The sequence below is a fragment of the Salmo salar genome, chromosome ssa10 (assembly GCF_905237065.1).
Source record: "Salmo salar chromosome ssa10, Ssal_v3.1, whole genome shotgun sequence".
NCBI classification, from domain to species: domain Eukaryota; kingdom Metazoa; phylum Chordata; class Actinopteri; order Salmoniformes; family Salmonidae; genus Salmo; species Salmo salar.
Window position 1 is genome coordinate 27,622,475 of NC_059451.1, and position 19,666 is coordinate 27,642,140.

Genomic DNA, 19,666 nt, shown 5'->3' on the forward strand with positions numbered 1-19,666 from the left:
CAGCAGCGTCTAGGGCTCTCTACCAGAATCATGGATAGACATTTTGGAGCAGAGCATAAGGTAACCAGTCAATCCAGTATGCATAATAATACAGTCCACCACTCTCGAAGGCAATTACTCTAATTTGTTTAATTTTAAAGTATAGGCCAGACCAATTATGCACCAGACATTTTAAATCAGTTTTGTTTTTTTCTGCCATGGGTATTATGTGGTAGGCTATGTATTGTATAACCGCACAATCATCATTTTAAACAATTTTTTCCCTACCAGGCTTGAGCTCATAAGTCTATGCACATGTATATGCTCTAATATGTGTATAGGTGTTTTGAATGAATCATCACCTTAGAAAGCGCTGTCCATTTCATTGTATTAGGCTTTGAAATAACATCCACAACTACCATGTTTTACACTTAATGCAACCTGCTGTTGAACTTCTGTCTTCAAACTGATCATCACAGTGAAGTCAGTTTTAAAAGCACTATACTGTTTTGATGATATGTGTTTGTTGTGATTTTCAATTGCAATTGCGAGGATGTCAGAGTGATTAGAGGGACAATAGAGCGCTGAGTACCAGACCATTAGGACCTGATGGAGGGACAATAGAGCGCTGAGTACCAGACCATTAGGACCTGATGGAGGGACAATAGAGCGCTGAGTACCAGACCATTAGGACCTGATGGTAGTTAGCAAGTTGGGTACAATCAAAGCATGTCCAAAGTGCTTAAGAGGAGATTACCGTAACTTAACGGTCACGTGGAATTTTACTGCGGTTATGACTCATGACTGCCGGTGTGGGGGTAATATGGTCACTGCAACAGCCATATTCATGAGTATAATAACATATTTACAGGGCAGATCCAGGGCTGTGGGGCAGGAAAGGGAAGGCTTTGGCACTGCAGAGGATCTCTTGAGGCAGAGAGGACGCGTCCATACGCTGGAACATGGGAGCGTGTTTCTATAGAGGGTGAGGATGAAACAGGTATAGTATGAGAGTATGCAAACTACTGTTAAGAGGAGATGGTTTCCTAACTATACTGTACATAGAGGTATATATACCTGCTCCTCCAGCTGTTGCCTGAGCTTCTTGGCTTTGCTCTGCTTGTAGTAGTCCATGATCATCATGGCTGCGTAGATCTTCCCAATGGTCATATGACTGGCTGGAAGACCAATGGCATAATGTCACTAATTTGGAATTCTTTGAAAATCATAACTCCTAGAGTAAATAGTTCAATTACATTGACTAATGCCAGTGGTACCATACATTCTGACTGTCACCTTTGTGGATGGGGACGAGCAGGTCCAGGGTCTTCTGTGAAAGGTGTGACCAAATGACACTTATCTCCTTCTGTAGATCTGAATCCATCTGACCTCGGTCCTCCCCTCCTGGAACCACCACAACAACAGCAGATCAAGCATGCAACTTATGGAGGAAATTGATCAACAGTATGTGGAGAAAGTAGAGAAAAACAAGGTTATACTAAGTATATAGCATGTTAGCTAGCGCCTGACCTCTGGCTATCTTCACCTCGAGGGCGGTTCGGATCAGGGCCATGAGGGTGGAGGTGAAGTGAACTGACATCTCTTCATCCACAGGCATGTTCATCAGCACCAGCCTCTGAGGGTGTCCATGGAAGGGACAGAGGGGGAAGCAGGAAATATATCTCATCAAACAGGAGACAACATGATGCAAATGGGAGGAGCTAGCCATTTGCAGTCTTAATGTAATACTCAAGTCTCTACTTGATAATATGCTTTCACTGTTTAAGCTAAACTTACAATATAAGGATAAAAACACATGTGATAAGACAATACTCTAATAAGAATGACATAGTAAGAACAGCCAAGAGACTCTCACAACACAGCGTACACAAAGAGGGTGGGTGCATCTCTGCCATTGTACATGCACACATATCACAAAATAAATGACAGGGAAATGATATGTGAAAAAAAGCAACAGAGTGCAAGGGCAGAAGGCACATGCATATACTTATAGGAAGTAATCAAGAAACACTGATTGAGGAAGATTGTATGACATTCTGACACTGTACAGTGTGGCTCTATGAAATACATGTCAGGTTTATGCACCCGTTTCAAAACAGCTGCATTCTTACTGACTGTAAAAGCCATTTACTCCTCAGACAGCTCTTAACACACAAAACATCAATTAATTACTCAGTCAGTTCTCTGCCAAGATGCAAACCAATAGAAAAAAAGAAAACACCAAAGCACAATGCTTATTTATTTTTACTGTACGTATTGTCATCCACCAATCAAAAAACACCATTGTAGATTCTCTTACAGTTGAACAAGCGACACATTACGATACAATAGACAACAGCCATTTCCCACACTTCATTTGGAATTGGGATGATCCGGTATATGACAGAGAGCAAGGTTTTAGTTTGCCGTCTCCATTGACCTAACATAGAAACTTTGCCTGTCTGTCTTTGGTCTACCTTATAAGCCACTTTGGATGGACATTTCTTGCCGAGGCCTAGAGGTGGCGACATGAGGGTCAGCATTTCATACATGTCAGTGTAATGAATACGCCCGCTGGGGAGGAGGCAGGGAGCAAGGCAGATGACGAGGAGGAAGTAGAGGAGGAGGAGAAAGGGCAAGGAAGGCATTCCAAAGGAATGGAGGAAGAAAGGAATATGTAAAAGGGAAAAGGGAAGAGGGAAGAGATATCAGAAAGAGGGTTATTCAATGGCATTACACAGAAAGAGGAAAATGATTAGATCAGGTTCTGGTCTTTCTACGCAGACCTGGCATAGAAAAGAGGGAGCGGAAGAAATCTAACATGGCCAAAGGAATGACAGTAGGGTCCTCTGTGGATCTGGCAGATACTTACTTCACATCCTAAACCTGTACTGCTGACACTTGTCAGGGAGGGACTTACAGTAGGCCATGAATTCCCCACCATAACACTTCTCATCCTTCTAGGACCAGTCAGCTAACCCAGAGGTACCAGATCCAACCAGGCACAGAGAGCCAGGGTATCACAGAAAACTGATTTTGTGTAGTTGTTAACTTTATACTACATTTTCCAATAGCTTATTGCTCTGCATCTACAGAATTAAGTGCATCATTTTCTGTATGTTAGAGGAACACCCATCTCTTTGTATCTTGAAGCCATAGCCCAGTCATTCTTTGGCCTGGAGCAGAGCTAGAGCTGGCCCCCTCCAGCAGTGCAAGCAGGCCTAGAGCAGTAGTAGTAACTGGTAGAGAGGAATGGAGGGGGTGGGGGGCAGAGCAAGGATCCCAACGGAGGAAGGGGTTGAGGGAGCGAGGGATAGTGGTGGGGGAGCCAAACCTTGCAGGCCACCATGTAGGGGCAGTTCTTTCCAAAGCCCAGGGGAGGTGAAATAGTACGTACTACTTTGTACATCTCCTTATAGTGAATCCTTCCACTGGAAAGAACATACATTTATGTAGTTAACAATGAACATAGAGATTCAGCTTTGCTGGAGTTTACCAGAGCCGAAGTGCCAGCATTGCCCTAAGATAAATAACCTGGAAAGCAAAGCACCAGGACACAATGGACAGCAATTAGCCAAATATGCAATACCTTTCATATCATGAGATGTTTTGGACATTAGGGCTATATGGTGGTCTTTGTAAGTAGGTGGGAGTAACATTAGAATAACTGTACATTAGTAAATAATTCACATATGTGCCGCTACTTTGTATGTGTTGTCTTGTGGTGAGCCTCTGACTTACCAAGCAGCTCGGTCATATTCACCCCAGATACGAACAAATTCATCCAGGTGGTGAGGCCCCAATATCGAGGAATCCCGGGTGAGGTACTCAAAGTTGTCCATGATTACAGCCACAAACAGATTCAGCATCTGAACAGTGATTAGAGGAGGTCATAGACAAGGAACTACAGTATGTGTGTATGAAAGTGAAATATATATGCATGTAGGTGTCTCCTTCAACTTCTTCCGCTCATTTCTGGTAAGAGTAGAAATCTTAGAGTAGCACAGGAGGACTCTTTGACTAGGACAGTAGACCTCTTACAGTAGGACTCTTAGAGTTAGGACAGTAGGACTTTAAAGTAGGACAGTAGGTATCTTAGAGTAGGACTCAGAGTAGGACAGTAGGACTCTTAGAGTAGGTCTCAGAGTAGAACAGTAGAACTCTTAGAGTAGGACAGAAGGAGTCTTAGAGTAGGACAGAAGGACTCTTAGAGTAGGGCAGTAGGATTTTTAGAGTAGAACTCTTAGAGTAGAACAGTAACTCTGAGTATGACAGTAAGACTCTTAGAGTTAGGACAGTATGACTGCTAAAGTAAAACAGTAGACCTCTTAGAGTAGGACAGTAGACTCTTAGAGTAGGACAGTAGGACTTTTAGAGTAGGACAGTATACATCTTAGAGTAGAACAGTAGGACTCTTAGAGTAGAACAGTAGGACTCTTAGAGTAGGACAGTAGGAGTCAGAGTAGGACAGTAGAACTTTTAGAGTAAGACAGCAGGGCTCTTAGAATAGGACTCAGAGTAGGACTCTTACCAGAAATGAACTGAAGAAGATGAAGGAGACAAAGTAGAAGTAGGCAAACTCAGTTCCACAGCGCTCCTCGTGGTCTGATGTTAGAGCTAAGGGGTCTGGCTCACACTTCTGCCCCCCTAAACATGACAGCATGATCTCCTGCCACGACTCCCCCGTGGCACTCCTGCAGGCAGACAGCGGTGTGTCGTTCAGTGACTGAAAATGAGGCCCGGTTTGCCACTGTGTGACACATGAAGGATATGCTACTGTACCTGAATAGCAACATCAGAGCACCAAAAAAGGTCTTGAAATTGTTGTGTTGGTTGATGTGAGTCTCCTCATCCAGTCTAATGTTTCCAAAAACCTTGAGGAATATTCAGGCATATATCATGAGATATGTCCTGACTCTGTCTTGTACACAGAACCGACAGATTCACATCATGCAATGACAAACTAAGAAAGCGGCAGAATAGATAAAGAGTGTGAGCAACACCTTACCTGCATTCCGATGATTGCATATATGAAAAAGAGCATGGCAATGAGCAGACAAACGTAGGGGAGAGCCTGAAAGAGAAACCGTGTGTCATGACACAGTAACAGACATTACACACACACACACACACACACACACACACACACACACACACACACACACACACACACACACACACACACACACACACACACACACACACACACACACACACACACACACACACACACACACACCTGCCTTCAGTGTTAAGTGTCCCTATCCAGTGCTGTACTGCACTGTGCGTGGAGCTGACCTTAAAGGACTGGACAAAGGTCCAGAGCAGGATGCGGATGGTGTAGCCCTGCCTCAACAGCTTGATCAGTCTGGCTGCACGGAACAGCTTCAGGAAACCCATGTTGAAGGTCTCAATTGACTTCAGGGAGATGAGAGAGTATTTTAACAGCTCATTAGCAGTGCACTGTATAGAAATGGTAACACAATCAGCCATTGATTGATATTCAGTAATGCTTTGTTACCTGCAAGTCTACCACTATTTCTGTGATGCTTCCCAAAACTGTGATGAAGTCGAATATATTCCAAGTGTCTCGAAAGTAGTTCTGAAGAAGAGGGGAAAACATCCATTCTTCAGTCAGTAGATGTTAGTAGCATTGCAAACAGGATCAGATCATGATGTCATGGACAGTAAGGCATTAAATTGCTCCTCACCAGAAAGCCAAAGGCCATGATCTTGAGGACACACTCCACAGAGAAGAGCACAGTGAAAGCTGTGTTCAGGTGTTTCAGCACAGCCTCGTATGCTGGTGGGGCAGAGTAATACTACCACCATATAGGAGATAAAGAGAGACACCATTAAACACCATTGGAATGACCCCAAATTACTGGGATGCACAGACAACCCAAAATACCACAATGAACCTAAACACAGACCATCTTGCTCAATCTCCATACAACTGTAGATCTATAGCCACAGGTTCATAGCAGATTTCATCTGATACATAAATAGCGTAACATTAAGCTGAGGCTATAAAAGGAGTCATTCCTCTGAGTTGTACAGACAGAGTTAACGAGGCCATGTTAAATACTAGCCGTTGGATATAGATCAATATTTAATAGAGGCTGAGTCATCCTCTCCTTCCGTCTGACTGAAGGCCTTTTCTTGGAATAAATTAAATGCTCACAAGGACGGGGATGGAAGAAACCCAGACCGTTAGCTAGAGAACAGCACAGAGTAGAGGGACATGCATCTTACAACCCCAATCAGCTACAGATACAGGCTCCATAATACCTTCTGCACCACAGGGACTAGACTCCTGCTTTACAAAAGGGATTAGCTCAGTGCATTGTTTGAATGTGATCATTATCCACACCTTCATCATCAGGACAATGGTGTTGAGTGCAATCATGGCCAGCACGGTGTATTCGAAGGAGGGGGAGACCACAAAGTGCCAGAGGCGGTACTGGAACGTCTGTCTGTTCTGAGGCATGTAGCGGGTCAGGGGTTTGGCACCTATGGCAAAGTCAATGCAAGCCCTCTGTAAGGGAAAACACACAAGAAAGAAAGTTGAAGAACACTTTGTTGGGAATAAGCATGAAGCAGTTAGCTCTGGGAAAGTCCTTATATTTTCTCCTTGAAGTAGACACACTGCTGTATGGACTGCTGGGAACATTCTGGTCAATATTGACTGAGGGATACCTGGTGGGAGAGACTGTGTGAGTCTGGAGGGGAAATCTCACTATTCCTGTATATTTACCAGGCCTTTTCCATGAGCCAGTGTGCTCCTCTGTGTAATAACCTGTCAAGACTGAGCGAGTTAAGTCTAAAAGCGCAGACGGGGTCATTTTGATGTGTGTGCTACATTCCACCAGCAAACCATATCAATAACACATACACTGAGCTGGTGTGTCCTAGATTATCACTGGAAAGTCTACAGTTAAAAAGGAATGTCTAGGTTCCATTTGGCTTGTTTTATGATTCACTGTGTTTGTGTGTGTGTATGTGTGTGACTCCATCACCTCGTTCTTCTCCAAGCTGCATTCCTCCATCATCTTGTCTCCCTGCTCCTGGAAGGTGATGATGATGAGAGCCACAAATATGTTGACAAAGAAGAAGGGGAAGACCACAAAGTAGATGACATAGAATATGGACATCTCCATCCTGTTGCCCCGGCTGGGACCTCTGTCCTCCTCTGTCACGTCCACAGAGTGCTGCAGGACCCTGGACAGACACACAGACAGACCACAGTGTACTCAGTAATGGACTTTCTGAAAGATATTTCAGTCTAACTTATGTACAGTAGTGACATAGTAAATGAAAGTAGTCTTGTGTGAGTCAGAACTGCTCATAGGAGCCTATCTCCTGTTTCTGTAGCGTGAGGCACAAATACACCCCGTGGACAAAACGCTAGTCTATTGCAGTCTTTAGTATGACTCGGCTAGGGATCGAACTCCCAACCTTTCTATCTCAGGGAGGACACTCTAACCACTAGGCCACAAGGTGCTGTTGTAACATAGTGAATAGTGTGTATGGAGAGAGTGAGACTTACTGTGGCCAGCCCTCCCCAGTGGAGACAGTAAACAGAGTGAGTAGGGCCCAGACTATGTTGTCATAGTGGAAGTCATGTCTCCTCCAATCCCTCCTCTTCACTTCCTTCTTATCCTTCTCATAGTCAATGTAGAAGCCTCTGATAGGAAGAGACAGACACACAGTGTACAATAGACATTCAGCGGACAAAGAAGCAGTAGAAAACACAACCATTCTGTAGGTCTCCAATAACAACTAGAGTATGTTAGTGTTCTGTAAGGCCCAGTGTATGAGTGTATACAGGCAGCTCAGCAGACACCTACTGGCAGTCCTTCTCTGTGTCTTTGGATCCGTCTGTGCAGTAGAAGAACTTCCCTTTGAACAGCTGCACAGCGATGACAGCGAAGATGAACATGAAGAGCTTGTAGACGATGAGGATGTTGAAGACGTTCTTCAGAGAGGTCACCACACAGTCAAACACTGCCTACACACACAGGCAGAGGACGAAGCATGAGGGAAGGCAATTGAAAAAGAGAGTCAAAGAAAGTGATACGCTAAAACTGTGGGGGTTCAGCTTTCGTCCAGTTAGCCAGTGATTTGTTGAGGCTGACTTTTATTTTATTTTAATTTTTTTCCCCCTTTTTCTCCACAATTGGTAGTTACATTCTTGTCCCATCGCTGCAACTCCCATATGGACTCAGGAGAGGTGAAGGTCGAGAGCCGTGTGTCCTTCGAAACAGGACCCCGCCAAGCCGCACTGCATCTTGACACAAAACTCACTTAACCCGGAAGCCAGCTGCACCAATGAGTCAGAGGAAACATTGTACACCTGGCGACCGTGTCAGCGTGCATTGCACCCAGCCCACCACAGGAGTCGCTAGAGCGCAATGGGACAAGGATGACCCGGCCGGTCAAACCCTCCCCTAACCCAGATGATGCTGGGCCAATTGTGTGCCGCCTCATGGGTCTCTCGGTCACGGCCAGCTGCGTCACAGCCTGGGATCGAACCAGGATCTGTAGTGACGCAGCTAGCACTGCGATGCAGTGCCTTAGATGTTCATCAAAGCTGGGACTGAGAGACTGAAAAGCAGCTTCTATCTCAGAGATGCTGCTGCCTACATACAGACTCAAATCATTGGCCACTTTAATAAATGGATCACTAGTCACTTTAAATAAGGCCACTTTAATAATGTTTACATATCTTACATTACTCATCTCATATGTATATACTGTATCTTATACCATCTATTGCATCTTACCTATGCCGCTCGTCATTGCTCATCCATATATTTATATGTACATATTCTTATTCCATTCCTTTAGATTTGTGTGTATTAGGTAGTTGTTGTGGAATTGTTATATTACTTGTTAGATATTACTGCACTGTCGGAACTAGAAGCACAAGCATTTCAGTACACTCACATTAACATCTGCTAACCATGTGTATGTGACCAATTAAATGTGATTTGATTAGACCTTTTCACCACTCGGGAGGCCCTTAACGCTGACTTCTAACTCAAGTGGTATAAATAGCATACAATTGTCCAATATGATCCCAAACTGTTGTTGCTACATGAGTGACTGGAAGAGGATTGTATTACTCTGTCGATCTTTATTTCACTTTCCAGTCCCAGGACAATCAGGTCTATTGATTGCAGTGTGTCTGGTATCAGCTGACTGACTGACTCCCTGGTCGACTCACACAGTTATCAGTCGGACTCATTTCCTCATTTCCCTTGACAGATACACTCTTCCCCCCAGCAGAAATGGAATGTGTGAGGTTTGGGAAATTCAGTCTTGACTAAATGTTTTCATGCTCGAACGCTCAGGTTTATCACCTCATCTATCAATCTTTTCTCCAGCTGATTCTCTGCTGCCTGGAAACCCTCATGTGGAAATAGGTGTGACTAAATGGATGTGTGGCAGTGGCTACTGACCTGATACCGTTATACCACACACATAGACAGTACTGCAGCCTTGATAAACCCTGAACAGCCTGATAAAACTGCCATGTAGTCTATCCCTCCAACTGTTGACTGGGGCAGGCACTGTTAACATGGGAAGGAATTGCTGAGAAAACAAATGGAAAAGGTTACCTTAAGTTTCGGTAGTCTCTTGATGGTCTTCAGGGGCCTCAGGACGCGCAGCACCCGAAGAGACTTGATGGTTTTGATGTCCCGTCCTTTATTATTTCTACAAGTAGAAACACATAGAATGAAGACCTGATAAACTCACTCCAACATTGAGCTAACTATATTACAGGAGATGTATTACTGTACTTTACGTCTCTGATTAGAAAGAGATACAGTGCCATAAAAAGTATTTTCCTCTTTTCTGATTTTCTCAGTTTTTCATATTTTTGATACTGAATGTCATCAGATCTTCAACCAAAACCTAATATTAGATAAAGGGAACCTGAGTTTACAAATAACACAACAAATTGATACTTGCTTTATTTATTTAATTAACACAGTTATGCAACACTCAATTCCCCTGTGTGAAAAAGTAATTGCCCCCTAACACTCAATAACAGGTTGTGCCACCTTTAGCTGCAATGAATGAAACCAAATGCTTCCTGTAGTTGTTGATTAGTCTCTCACTTCGCTGTGGAGTAATTTTGGCCCACTCTTGTATGTAGAACTGTTTTAACTCAGTGACATTTGTGGGTTTTCAATCAGGAACTGCTAGTTTCAAGTCCTGACACAACATCTCAATTGGGATTAGGTCTGGACTGACTAGGCCATTAAAAAATCTCAATATTTGTTGCACTTGAACCATTTTCATGTAGACTTGATTGCGTGTTTTGGATCATTGTCTTGCTGCGTGACCCAGCTGCAGATGGCCTGACATTCCCCTGTAGAATTCACTGATATAGAGCAGAATTCATCATTCCTTCTATTAAGGCAAGTCGTCGCCAGACATAACGGGAGCCACCTCGTCCAAAAAGATGACTCAAGTATGCCAAAAAGCACCTAGAAGCACCTGGATGATCAGCAAGACTCTTGGAAGAATGTGCTATGGACAGATGAGTCAAAAGTATAACTTGTTGGACGACATGGGTCCCATTATGCCTGGCGAAAACCAAACACTGCATTCCACAGTAAGAACCTTATACCAACGGTCAAGTATGGTGGTGGTAGTGTAGAATTCTGCTATGTATTAGATAATTCTACAGGTGAATGTCAGACCATCCATCTGTCAGCTGAAGCTAAAGCACAGCTGGGTCATGCAGCAAGACAATGATCCAAAACACACAATCAAGTCTATATGAAAATGGCTAAAAGGCAACAAATTTGAAGTTTTGGAATGGCCTAGTCAAAGTCCAGACCTAATCCTAACTGAGATGTTGTGGCAGAACTTGACACGAGCAGTTCATGTGAGCAGTTCAACATTCCTCCACAGCGAAGTGAGAGACTAATCAATAACTACAGGAAGCGTTTGGTTGGAGTCATTGCAGTTAAAGGTGGCACAACCAGTTATTGAGTGTAAGGGGGCAATTCTTTTTTCACACAGGGGCATTGGGTGTTGCATAACTTTGTTTATGAAATAAATTAAAGAAGTATGTAATTGTTGTGTTATTTGTTCAATCAGGTTCCTTTTATCTAATATTAGGTTTTAGTTGAAGAACTGATAACATTGAGTATCAAAAATATTTAAAAGTAGAGAAAATTAGAAAGGGGGCAAATACTTTTTCACAGCACTGTACACGTCTGAACTATAGAGGAAAGACAGGATGCTGTTGAGAACTGTTGAGAAATGAGCAGAAAGAAAGGGAGCGAAGAAAGTGTTTTTACCCCAACACATTCCTGGCAGTCCCACAGCAACACAATCCACAGGAGCAGAGGACGACAGAGAGAAATACATGATACTGAACATGTACATCTCAGGGTGGGAAAAACATGTATATCACAAAACAGAGTGAAAAACAAGCTACACTGGCAGTTTACATTCTAGTACTGTACACTACACAAACCACTACACAGGAAGTTATAACCTATGCAAGGTCACACGACTCACGTGAGGGCGAAGGCCACCAGAGCTCCGACCACCACGATAAAGTCTAGAATGTTCCACAGGTCCCGGAAATAGGAGCCGTCATGGAGAATCAAGCCCTGGTCTATCATCTGTCAAATACACATCTTATTAAGTCATTTGAAAACTGCACTAAATATTGGCATAGGGGGGCCTCACTGCTAATTAGCAAAATACTGTACATTCTGTCTATCTGACATTACATTTTCTCGGGACTACCCACTGGGCACAGACGTCATTCATTGAAATGACATGGAAAGAACATTAATTCAACCAGTGTGTGCCCAGTGGGTAACAGCTTATGCCAAACATGTTCATGTACCATCTGTCAAATCCAACTGTCTCCACTACAGTATGTCCTCTGTCATGTCAATATGACACAGTTTTAATACAGGATTCCTGCTGATTGAATAACTCACCTTTATTATCATTTCAAATGTAAAGACACCTGTGAACACGTAGTCAAAGTAACGCAAAACCTGTGGGGTAAAAAGTAGACAAATATATTAATACATGAATCACAATATTGGACTCCAGGGGTTGATGAAGAACATTTAATGACTTGCCATTAGCTCATACATTACAGGAGAACAAAAAGCACTTAAGACCAGAGAGAGACTCTGAGACACTATGTTTAATGTGTTGCATCTGTTCTTCACCACTGAACTGGGGACACATTCCGCCTTTAGGAAACCAACTTCTCTCTTTAATGGTCACATTGATTACATTTACCCTGAGGGCCTTTTATTTCTAAGACGATGCTTTTAAGTGGCACCCTTCTGATGAATATGTGCTTTGATTATCTTCCTTGCATATCACACAGGCCCATTTCATTTCCAACTCAATCTGCCTCAATCACCAACATCCAGAGAAGCCCCCTCATTGAGTCACCGTGGGAGACCTTCACAAAGCAATTATAAGAATGCTTTATTTTAGTCTTTCAGCTAGTACAGGGCCAGATATGAGACCCCAGGCACACATTCCCAAGGATTTGTTTTTACTTGAAGGAACTTCTGTAACGACATACAAAACAATGGCATCAAAAAAATGATATGCTATCTGTTTGGCTTGTTGTCATATGAAGAGGCTAAAGCAGAGACAGCTGTAGGGAGTGTGATGTGATGATTCTACACCCCACAACACCCTCCTCTCCTTAATCTGACTCCTCAGTGTGAGCAGAGAGTGACAACTCTAATATTGCTCTCCCTGTGAGATCAGATAGAGTGTCAGACGCAGACACAATCCCCGTCAGGGGCGCACGTTTGCACTCGTCGTTATGCTGAGAGAAAGATAATACAGCAGAGGAAAACAAAGCAAAACAAAAGCAACCACACGCCAAAGACAATAGCCTAGCCACCATTGTGGAGAAGGACAGTTAGAATAGTGAGGCTCAAGGTCAGCGAGGAAAACAGCCATCTGTTGAGTCCATGTAAAGCCCAGTGACCAGACTGGCTCTCACTTTGTTCCAGTTAGAGGTGGCTGACACGGGGTCCTCTGCAGCCAGGGCGATACTGCTGGCAGCGATCACCAGCAGGATGCATGTCTCAAAGTAACGCAGGTTCACCACATAGTGACAGGCCCGGCGGATCCTGGAGAAGGAACAGAGGACACAACCGCTCTGACTGAGAAACATCTGACAGAGCAAGACTGATATGAGTGTGTTGTTTCTATAGCTCTATCATGTCTGTGTTAGATTGTTTGGATGATGGTGTTAGGATGATGGTGTTAGGATGATGTTGTTAGGTTGATGGTGTTAGGATGATGGTGTTAGGTTTATGCTATTAAGATGATGGAACTAGGATGATCAAATCAAATTGTATTTGTCACATGCTCCGAATACAATGCTTACTTACAAGCCCTTAACCAACAAAAGTAGTTAAAGAAATAGAGTTAAGAAAAGATTTACTAAATAAACTAAAGTAAAAATGTTTTATCAAAAAGTTACACAAGAAAATGACATACCAATAACGAGGCTATATACAGGGTCAATGTGCAGGGGTACAGGTTAGTTGAGGTAATTTGTACATGTAGGTAGTGGTAAAGTGACTATGCATAGATAATAAACAGCAAGTAGCAGCAGTGTAAAATCAAAGTGGGGGGGGTTCAATGTAAATAGTCCGGGTGGCCATTTGATTAGTTGTTCAGCGGTCTTATGGCTTGGGGGTAGAAGCTGTTAAGAAGCCTTTTGGACCTAGACTTGGTGCTCCGGTACCACTTGCCGTGCGGTATTAGAGAGAATTGTCTATGACTAGGGTGACTGGAGTCTGACAATTGTTGGGACCTTCCTATGACACCGCCTAGTATATAGGTCCTGGATGGCAGGAAGCTTGGCCCCAGTGATGTACTGGGCCGTACGCACTACCCTCTGTCGTGCCTTACGGTCAGATGCCGAGCAGTTGCCATTCCAGGCGGTGATGCAACCAGTCAGGATGCTCTCGATGGTGCAGTTGTAGAACGTTTTGAGGATCTGGGGACCCATGCCAAATCTTTTCATTCTCCTGAGGGGGAAAAGGTGTTGTCGTGCCCTATCCCCACATGATGGTACTAGGATGATGGTGTTAGGTTGATGGTGTTAGATGATGGTACTAGAATGATGGTGTTAGGATGATGGTGTTAGGTTGATGGTGTTAGGTTGATGGTGTTAGGATGATGGTGTTAGGATGATGGTGTTAGAATGATGGTACTATGATGATGGTACTAGGATGATGGTACTAGGTTGATGGTACTATGATGATGGTGTTAGGATGATGGTGTTAGGTTGATGGTGTTAGATGATGGTACTAGAATGATGGTGTTAGGTTGATGGTGTTAGGTTGATGGTGTTAGGTTGATGGTTGATGGTGTTAGGATGATGGTGTAAGGTTGATGGTGTTAGATGATGGTACTAGGATGATGGTACTAGAATGATGGTGTTAGGATGACTGTGGCTCAGTTGGTGGAGCATGGTGTGTGCAACGCCAGGGTTGTGGGAGTGATTCCCACGGGGGGCCAGTAGAAAAAAATTATAATAATATATATTTTTTTAATAAAAAAAATGCATGAAATGAAATGTATGCATTCACTACTGTAAGTCGCTCTGGATAAGAGCGTCTGCTAAAATGACTAAAATGTATAAATGTACAAAAAATGATGGTACTAGGATAATGTTACTAGAATGATGGTGTTGAGATGATGGTACTTGGATGATGGTGTTAGGATGATGTTGTTAGGTAGATGGTGTTAGGATTAATGGTACTAGGATGATGGTGTTAGGATGATGGTGTTAGGTTGATGATGTTAGGATGATGGTACTAGGATGATGGTGTTAGGATGATGGTACTAGGATGATGGTGTTAGGATGATGTTGTTAGGTTGATGGTGTTAGGTTGATGGTGTTAGGTTGATGGTGTTAGGTTGATGGTGTTAGGTTGATGGAACTAGGATGATGGTGTTAGGTTGATGGTGTTAGGATGATGGTACTAGGATGATGGTGTTAGGTTGTTGGTGTTGAGATGATGGCACTTGGATGATGGTGTTAGGATGATGTTGTTAGGTTGATGGTGTTAGGATGATGGTACTAGGATGATGGTGTTAGGTTGTTGGTGTTGAGATGATGGCACTTGGATGATGGGATTAGGATGATGTTGTTAGGTTGATGGTGTAAGGATGATGGCTGTCTGTCATGGACACTCTTTTTCGTCATTTCCGGTCACAACTTGCAGACTTGTTTACGTGCTGCTGTGCGTTTTGTTGCTAACCTTACTTTGCTACCTGACAACTTTACGTTTTTTACTTTTTAATTACCGTTTATATTTTTAGTTTTTCCCTCGCTCGACTTGTTTTCATTCAACTTTTTCACTCCGGATGCTTTATCTGGACGTGGTTCGTCAGGGCCTCCACCAGCCGAAGCTAAGTAGTAACATTAACATGATGCCTTCTAATTGCAGTCGCTGTACTCATAATATACAGGAGAACGATCGCCTTACAGCGAGGATAGCTGTGCTGCAAGCCCAGCTTCAGACGCAATCGTTAGGCAAGGGTAATTTCAGTGTAGGAAAGGATGAAACAGCTTCTGTGCCACCAGTAAATACAGATAGTATTATAAATCCCCTCGCACAGTCCCCGCAGCCGGACAACTTTCTCATGGCTTCTAGAGGGAAATGCTGTAGAAATGCTCAACCGGTTTCGCTCATTCAGCCGACAGAAACTTTCAACCAGTTCTCCCCATTAAGCAGCGAGTCGGAGTCAGAGGCCGAGCCTTCTCTGGTCTCTACTCCTTCCGTTACGGGGTCTGATACACCGAAGCCTCCCACCATTTAGCTCTGACAAATTGAAAACCCTAGTCATTGGCGACTCCATTACCCGCAGTATTAGACATAAAACGAATCATCCAGCGATCATACACTGTTTACCAGGGGGCAGGGCTACCGACGATAAGGCTAATCTGAAGATGGTGCTGGCTAAAACTGGCGAGTGTAGAGAGTATAGGGATATTGTTATCCACGTCGGTTCCAACGATGTTAGGATGAAACAGTCAGAGGTCACCAAGCGCAATATAGCTTCAGTGTGTAAATCAGCTAGAAAGATGTGTCAGCATCGAGTAATTGTCTCTGGCCCCCTCCCAGTTAGGGAGAGTGATGAGCTCTACAGCAGAGTCTCACAACTCAATCACTGGTTGAAAACTGTTTTCTGCCCCTCCCAAAAGATAGAATTTGTAGATAATTGGGCCTCTTTCTGGGACTCACCCACAAACAGGATCAAGCCTGGCCTGTTGAGGAGTGACGGACTCCATCCTAGCTGGAGGGGTGCTCTCATCTTATCTACGAACATAGACAGAGTTCTAACTCCCCTAGCTCCACAATGAGATATGGTGCAGGCCAGGCAGCAGGCTGTTAGCCAGCCTGTCAGCTTAGTGGAGTCTGCCACTAGCACAGTCAGTGTAGTCAGCTCAGCTATCCCCATTGAGACTGTGGCTGTGCCTCGACCTAAGGTCGGGCAAAACTAAACACGGCGGTGTTCGCCTTAGCAATCTCACTGGAATAAAGACCTCCTCCATTCCTGCCATTATTGAAAGAGATTGTGATACTTCACATCTCAAAATAGAGCTACTTATTGTTTGATCCCTCACTTCCAAGGCAGTTATAGTCAATGAACTAATCACTGATCATAATCTTGATGTGATTGGCCTGACTGAAACATGGCTTAAGCCTGATGAATTTACTGTGTTAAATGAGGCCTCACCTACTGGTTACACTAGTGACCATATCCCCTGCGCATCCAGCAAAGGTGAAGGTGTTGCTAACATTTATGACAGCAAATTTAAATGTACAAAAAAAAGAAGTTTTTGTCTTTTGAGCTTCTAGTCATGAAATCTATGCAGCCTACTCAATCCCTTTTTATAGCTACTGTTTATAGGCCTCCTGGGCCATATACAGAGTTCCTCACTGAGTTCCCTGAATTCCTATCGGACCTTGTAGTCATGGCAGATAATATTCTAATTCTTGGTGACTTTAATATTCACATGGAAAAGTCTAAAGAGCTAATGTAAAAGGCTTTCGGAGTGATTATCGACTCAATGGGTTTTGTCCAACATGTCTCCGGACCTACTCACTGCCACAGTCATACTCTGGACCTAGTTTGTCCCGTGGAGTAAATGTTGTGGATCTTAATGTTTTTCCTCATAATCCTGGACTATCGGACGACTATTTTATTACGTTTGCAATCGCAACAAATAATCTGCTCAGACCCCAACCAAAAATCATCAAAAGTCGTGCTATAAATTCTCGGACAAGCCAAAGATTCCTAGATGCCCTTCCAGACTCCCTCCGCCTACCCAAGGACGTCGGAGTACAAAAATCAGTTAACCGCCTAACTGAGGAACTCAATTTAACTTTGCGCAATAGCCTAGATCCAGTCGCACCCCTAAAAACAAAAAACATTTGTCATAAGAAACTAGCTCCCTGGTATACAGAAAATACCTGAGCTCCGAAGCAAGCTTCCAAAAAATTGGAACGGAAATGGCGCCACACCAAACTGGAAGTCTTCTGACTAGCTTGGAAAGACAGTATCGTGCAGTATCGAAGAGCCCTCACTGCTGCTCGATCATCCTATTTTTCCAACTTCATTGAGGAAAATAAGAACAATCCAACATTTATTTTTGATACTGTCGCAAAGCTAACTAAAAAGCAGCAATCCCCAAGAGCGGATGGCTTTCACTTCAGCAGTGATAAATTCATGAACTTCTTTGAGGAAAAGATCATGATCATTAGAAAGCAAATTACGGACTCCTCTTTAAATCTGCGTATTCCTCCAAAGCTCAGTTGTCCTGAGTCTGCACAACTCTGCCAGGACCTAGGATCAAGGGAGACACTCAAGTGTTTTAGTGCTATATCTCTTGGCACAATGATGAAAATAATCATGGCCTCTAAACCTTCAAGCTGCATACTGGACCCTATTCCAACTAAACAACTGAAAGAGCTGCTTCCTGTGCTTGGCCCTCCTATGTTGAACAAAATAAATGGCTCTCTATCCACCGGATGTGTATCAAACTCACTAAAAGTGGCAGTAATAAAGCCTCTCTTGAAAAAGCCAAACCTTGACCCAGAAAATATAAAAAAAACTATCGGCCTATATCAAATCTCCCATTCCTCTCAAAAAATTATGAAAAAGCTGTTGCGCAGCAACTCACTGCCTTCCTGAAGACAAACAATGTATACAAAATGCTTCAGTCTGGTTTTAGACCCCATCATTGCACTGAGACTGCACTTGTGAAGGTGGTAAATTACCTTTTAATGGCGTCAGCCCGAGGCTCTGCATCTGTCCTCGTGCTCCTAGACCTTAGTGCTGCTTTTGATACCATCGATCACCAGATTCTTTTGGAGAGATTGGAAACCCAAATTGGTCTACATGGACAAGTTCCGGCCTGGTTTAGATCTTATCTGTCGGAAAGATATCAGTTTATCTCTGTGGATGGTTTGTCCTCTGACAAATCAACTGTAGATTTCGGTGTTCCTCAAGGTTCCGTTTTGGGACCACTATTGTTTTCACTATATATTTTACCTCTTGGTGATGTCAATCGGAAACATAATGTTAACTTTCACTGCTATGCGGATGACACACAGCTGTACATTTTGATGGAACATGGTGAAGCCCCAAAATTGCCCTCACTGGAAGCTTGTGTTTCAGACATAAGGAAGTGGATGGCTGCAAATGTTATACTTTTAAACTCGGACAAAACAGAGATGCTTGTTCTAGGTCCCAAGAAACAAAGAGATCTTCTGTTGGATCTGACAATTAATCTTGATGGTTGTACAGTCGTCTCAAATAAAACTGTGAAGGACCTCGGCGTTACTCTGGATTCTGATCTCTCTTTTGACGAACATCAAGACTGTTTCAAGGACAGCTTTTTTCCATCTAGGTAACATTGCAAAAATCAGAAACTTTCTGTCCAAAAATGATGCAGAAAAGCTAGCCAATGCTTTTGTCACTTCTAGGTTAGACTACTGCAATGCTCTACTTTCCGGCTACCCGGATATAGCACTACATAAACTTCAGTTAGTGCTAAACACGGCTGCTAGATTCTTGACTAGAACCCCAAAATTTGACCATATTACTCCAGTGCTAGCCTCTCTACACTGGCTTACTGTTAAGGCAAGGGCTGATTTCAAGGTTTTACTGCTAACCTACAAAGCATTACATGGGCTTGCTCCTACCTATTTTTCCGATTTGGTCCTGCCGTACATACCTACACGTACGCTACGGTCACAAGACGCAGGCCTCCTTATTGTCCCTAGAATTTCTAAGCAAACAGCTGGAGGCAGGGCTTTCTCCTATAGAGCTCCATTTTTATGGAATGGTCTGCCTACCCATGTGAGAGACGCAGACTCGGTCTCAACCTTTAAGTCTTTATTGAAGACTCATCTCTTCAGTAGGTCCTATGGTTGAGTGTAGTCTGGCCCAGGAGTGTGAAGGTGAACGGAAAGGCACTGGAGCAACGAACCACCCTTGCTGTCTCTGCCTGGCCGGTTCCCCTCTCTCCACTGAGATTCTCTGCCTCTAACCCTATTATGGGGGCTGAGTCACTGGCTTACTGGTGCTCTTCCATGCCGTCCCTACGAGGGGTGCGTTACTTGAGTGGATTGAGTCACTG

At 43.5% G+C, this 19,666-nt stretch overlaps 1 protein-coding gene across 6 annotated transcripts in view; it reads right to left on the reverse strand.

The window, feature by feature from the left end:
• The window catches only part of cacna1ea (calcium channel, voltage-dependent, R type, alpha 1E subunit a), a 124,011-nt gene that overhangs the window by 7,494 nt on the left and 96,851 nt on the right, over positions 1-19,666 (reverse strand). For 4 of the 6 annotated variants that reach the window (XM_014216685.2, XM_014216683.2, XM_014216684.2 and 1 more), the window contains 21 exons: positions 12,998-13,127; positions 11,958-12,017; positions 11,524-11,630; positions 11,301-11,312; positions 9,603-9,699; positions 7,830-7,990; positions 7,529-7,666; positions 6,999-7,200; positions 6,353-6,517; positions 5,691-5,801; positions 5,501-5,581; positions 5,278-5,397; positions 4,988-5,053; positions 4,762-4,853; positions 4,511-4,673; positions 3,721-3,848; positions 2,457-2,553; positions 1,510-1,615; positions 1,276-1,383; positions 1,057-1,157; positions 849-955 (listed from right to left, as the gene is read on the reverse strand). In XM_014216685.2, the coding sequence (XP_014072160.2) occupies positions 849-955; positions 1,057-1,157; positions 1,276-1,383; positions 1,510-1,615; positions 2,457-2,553; positions 3,721-3,848; positions 4,511-4,673; positions 4,762-4,853; positions 4,988-5,053; positions 5,278-5,397; positions 5,501-5,581; positions 5,691-5,801; positions 6,353-6,517; positions 6,999-7,200; positions 7,529-7,666; positions 7,830-7,990; positions 9,603-9,699; positions 11,301-11,312; positions 11,524-11,630; positions 11,958-12,017; positions 12,998-13,127 (2,352 nt within the window). Of the gene's footprint in view, positions 1-848; positions 956-1,056; positions 1,158-1,275; positions 1,384-1,509; positions 1,616-2,456; positions 2,554-3,313; positions 3,411-3,720; positions 3,849-4,510; positions 4,674-4,761; positions 4,854-4,987; positions 5,054-5,277; positions 5,398-5,500; positions 5,582-5,690; positions 5,802-6,352; positions 6,518-6,998; positions 7,201-7,528; positions 7,667-7,829; positions 7,991-9,602; positions 9,700-11,300; positions 11,313-11,523; positions 11,631-11,957; positions 12,018-12,997; positions 13,128-19,666 lie in introns of all 6 variants that reach the window. The other 2 variants (XM_014216681.2, XM_045687590.1) reach the window with 1 other exon arrangement.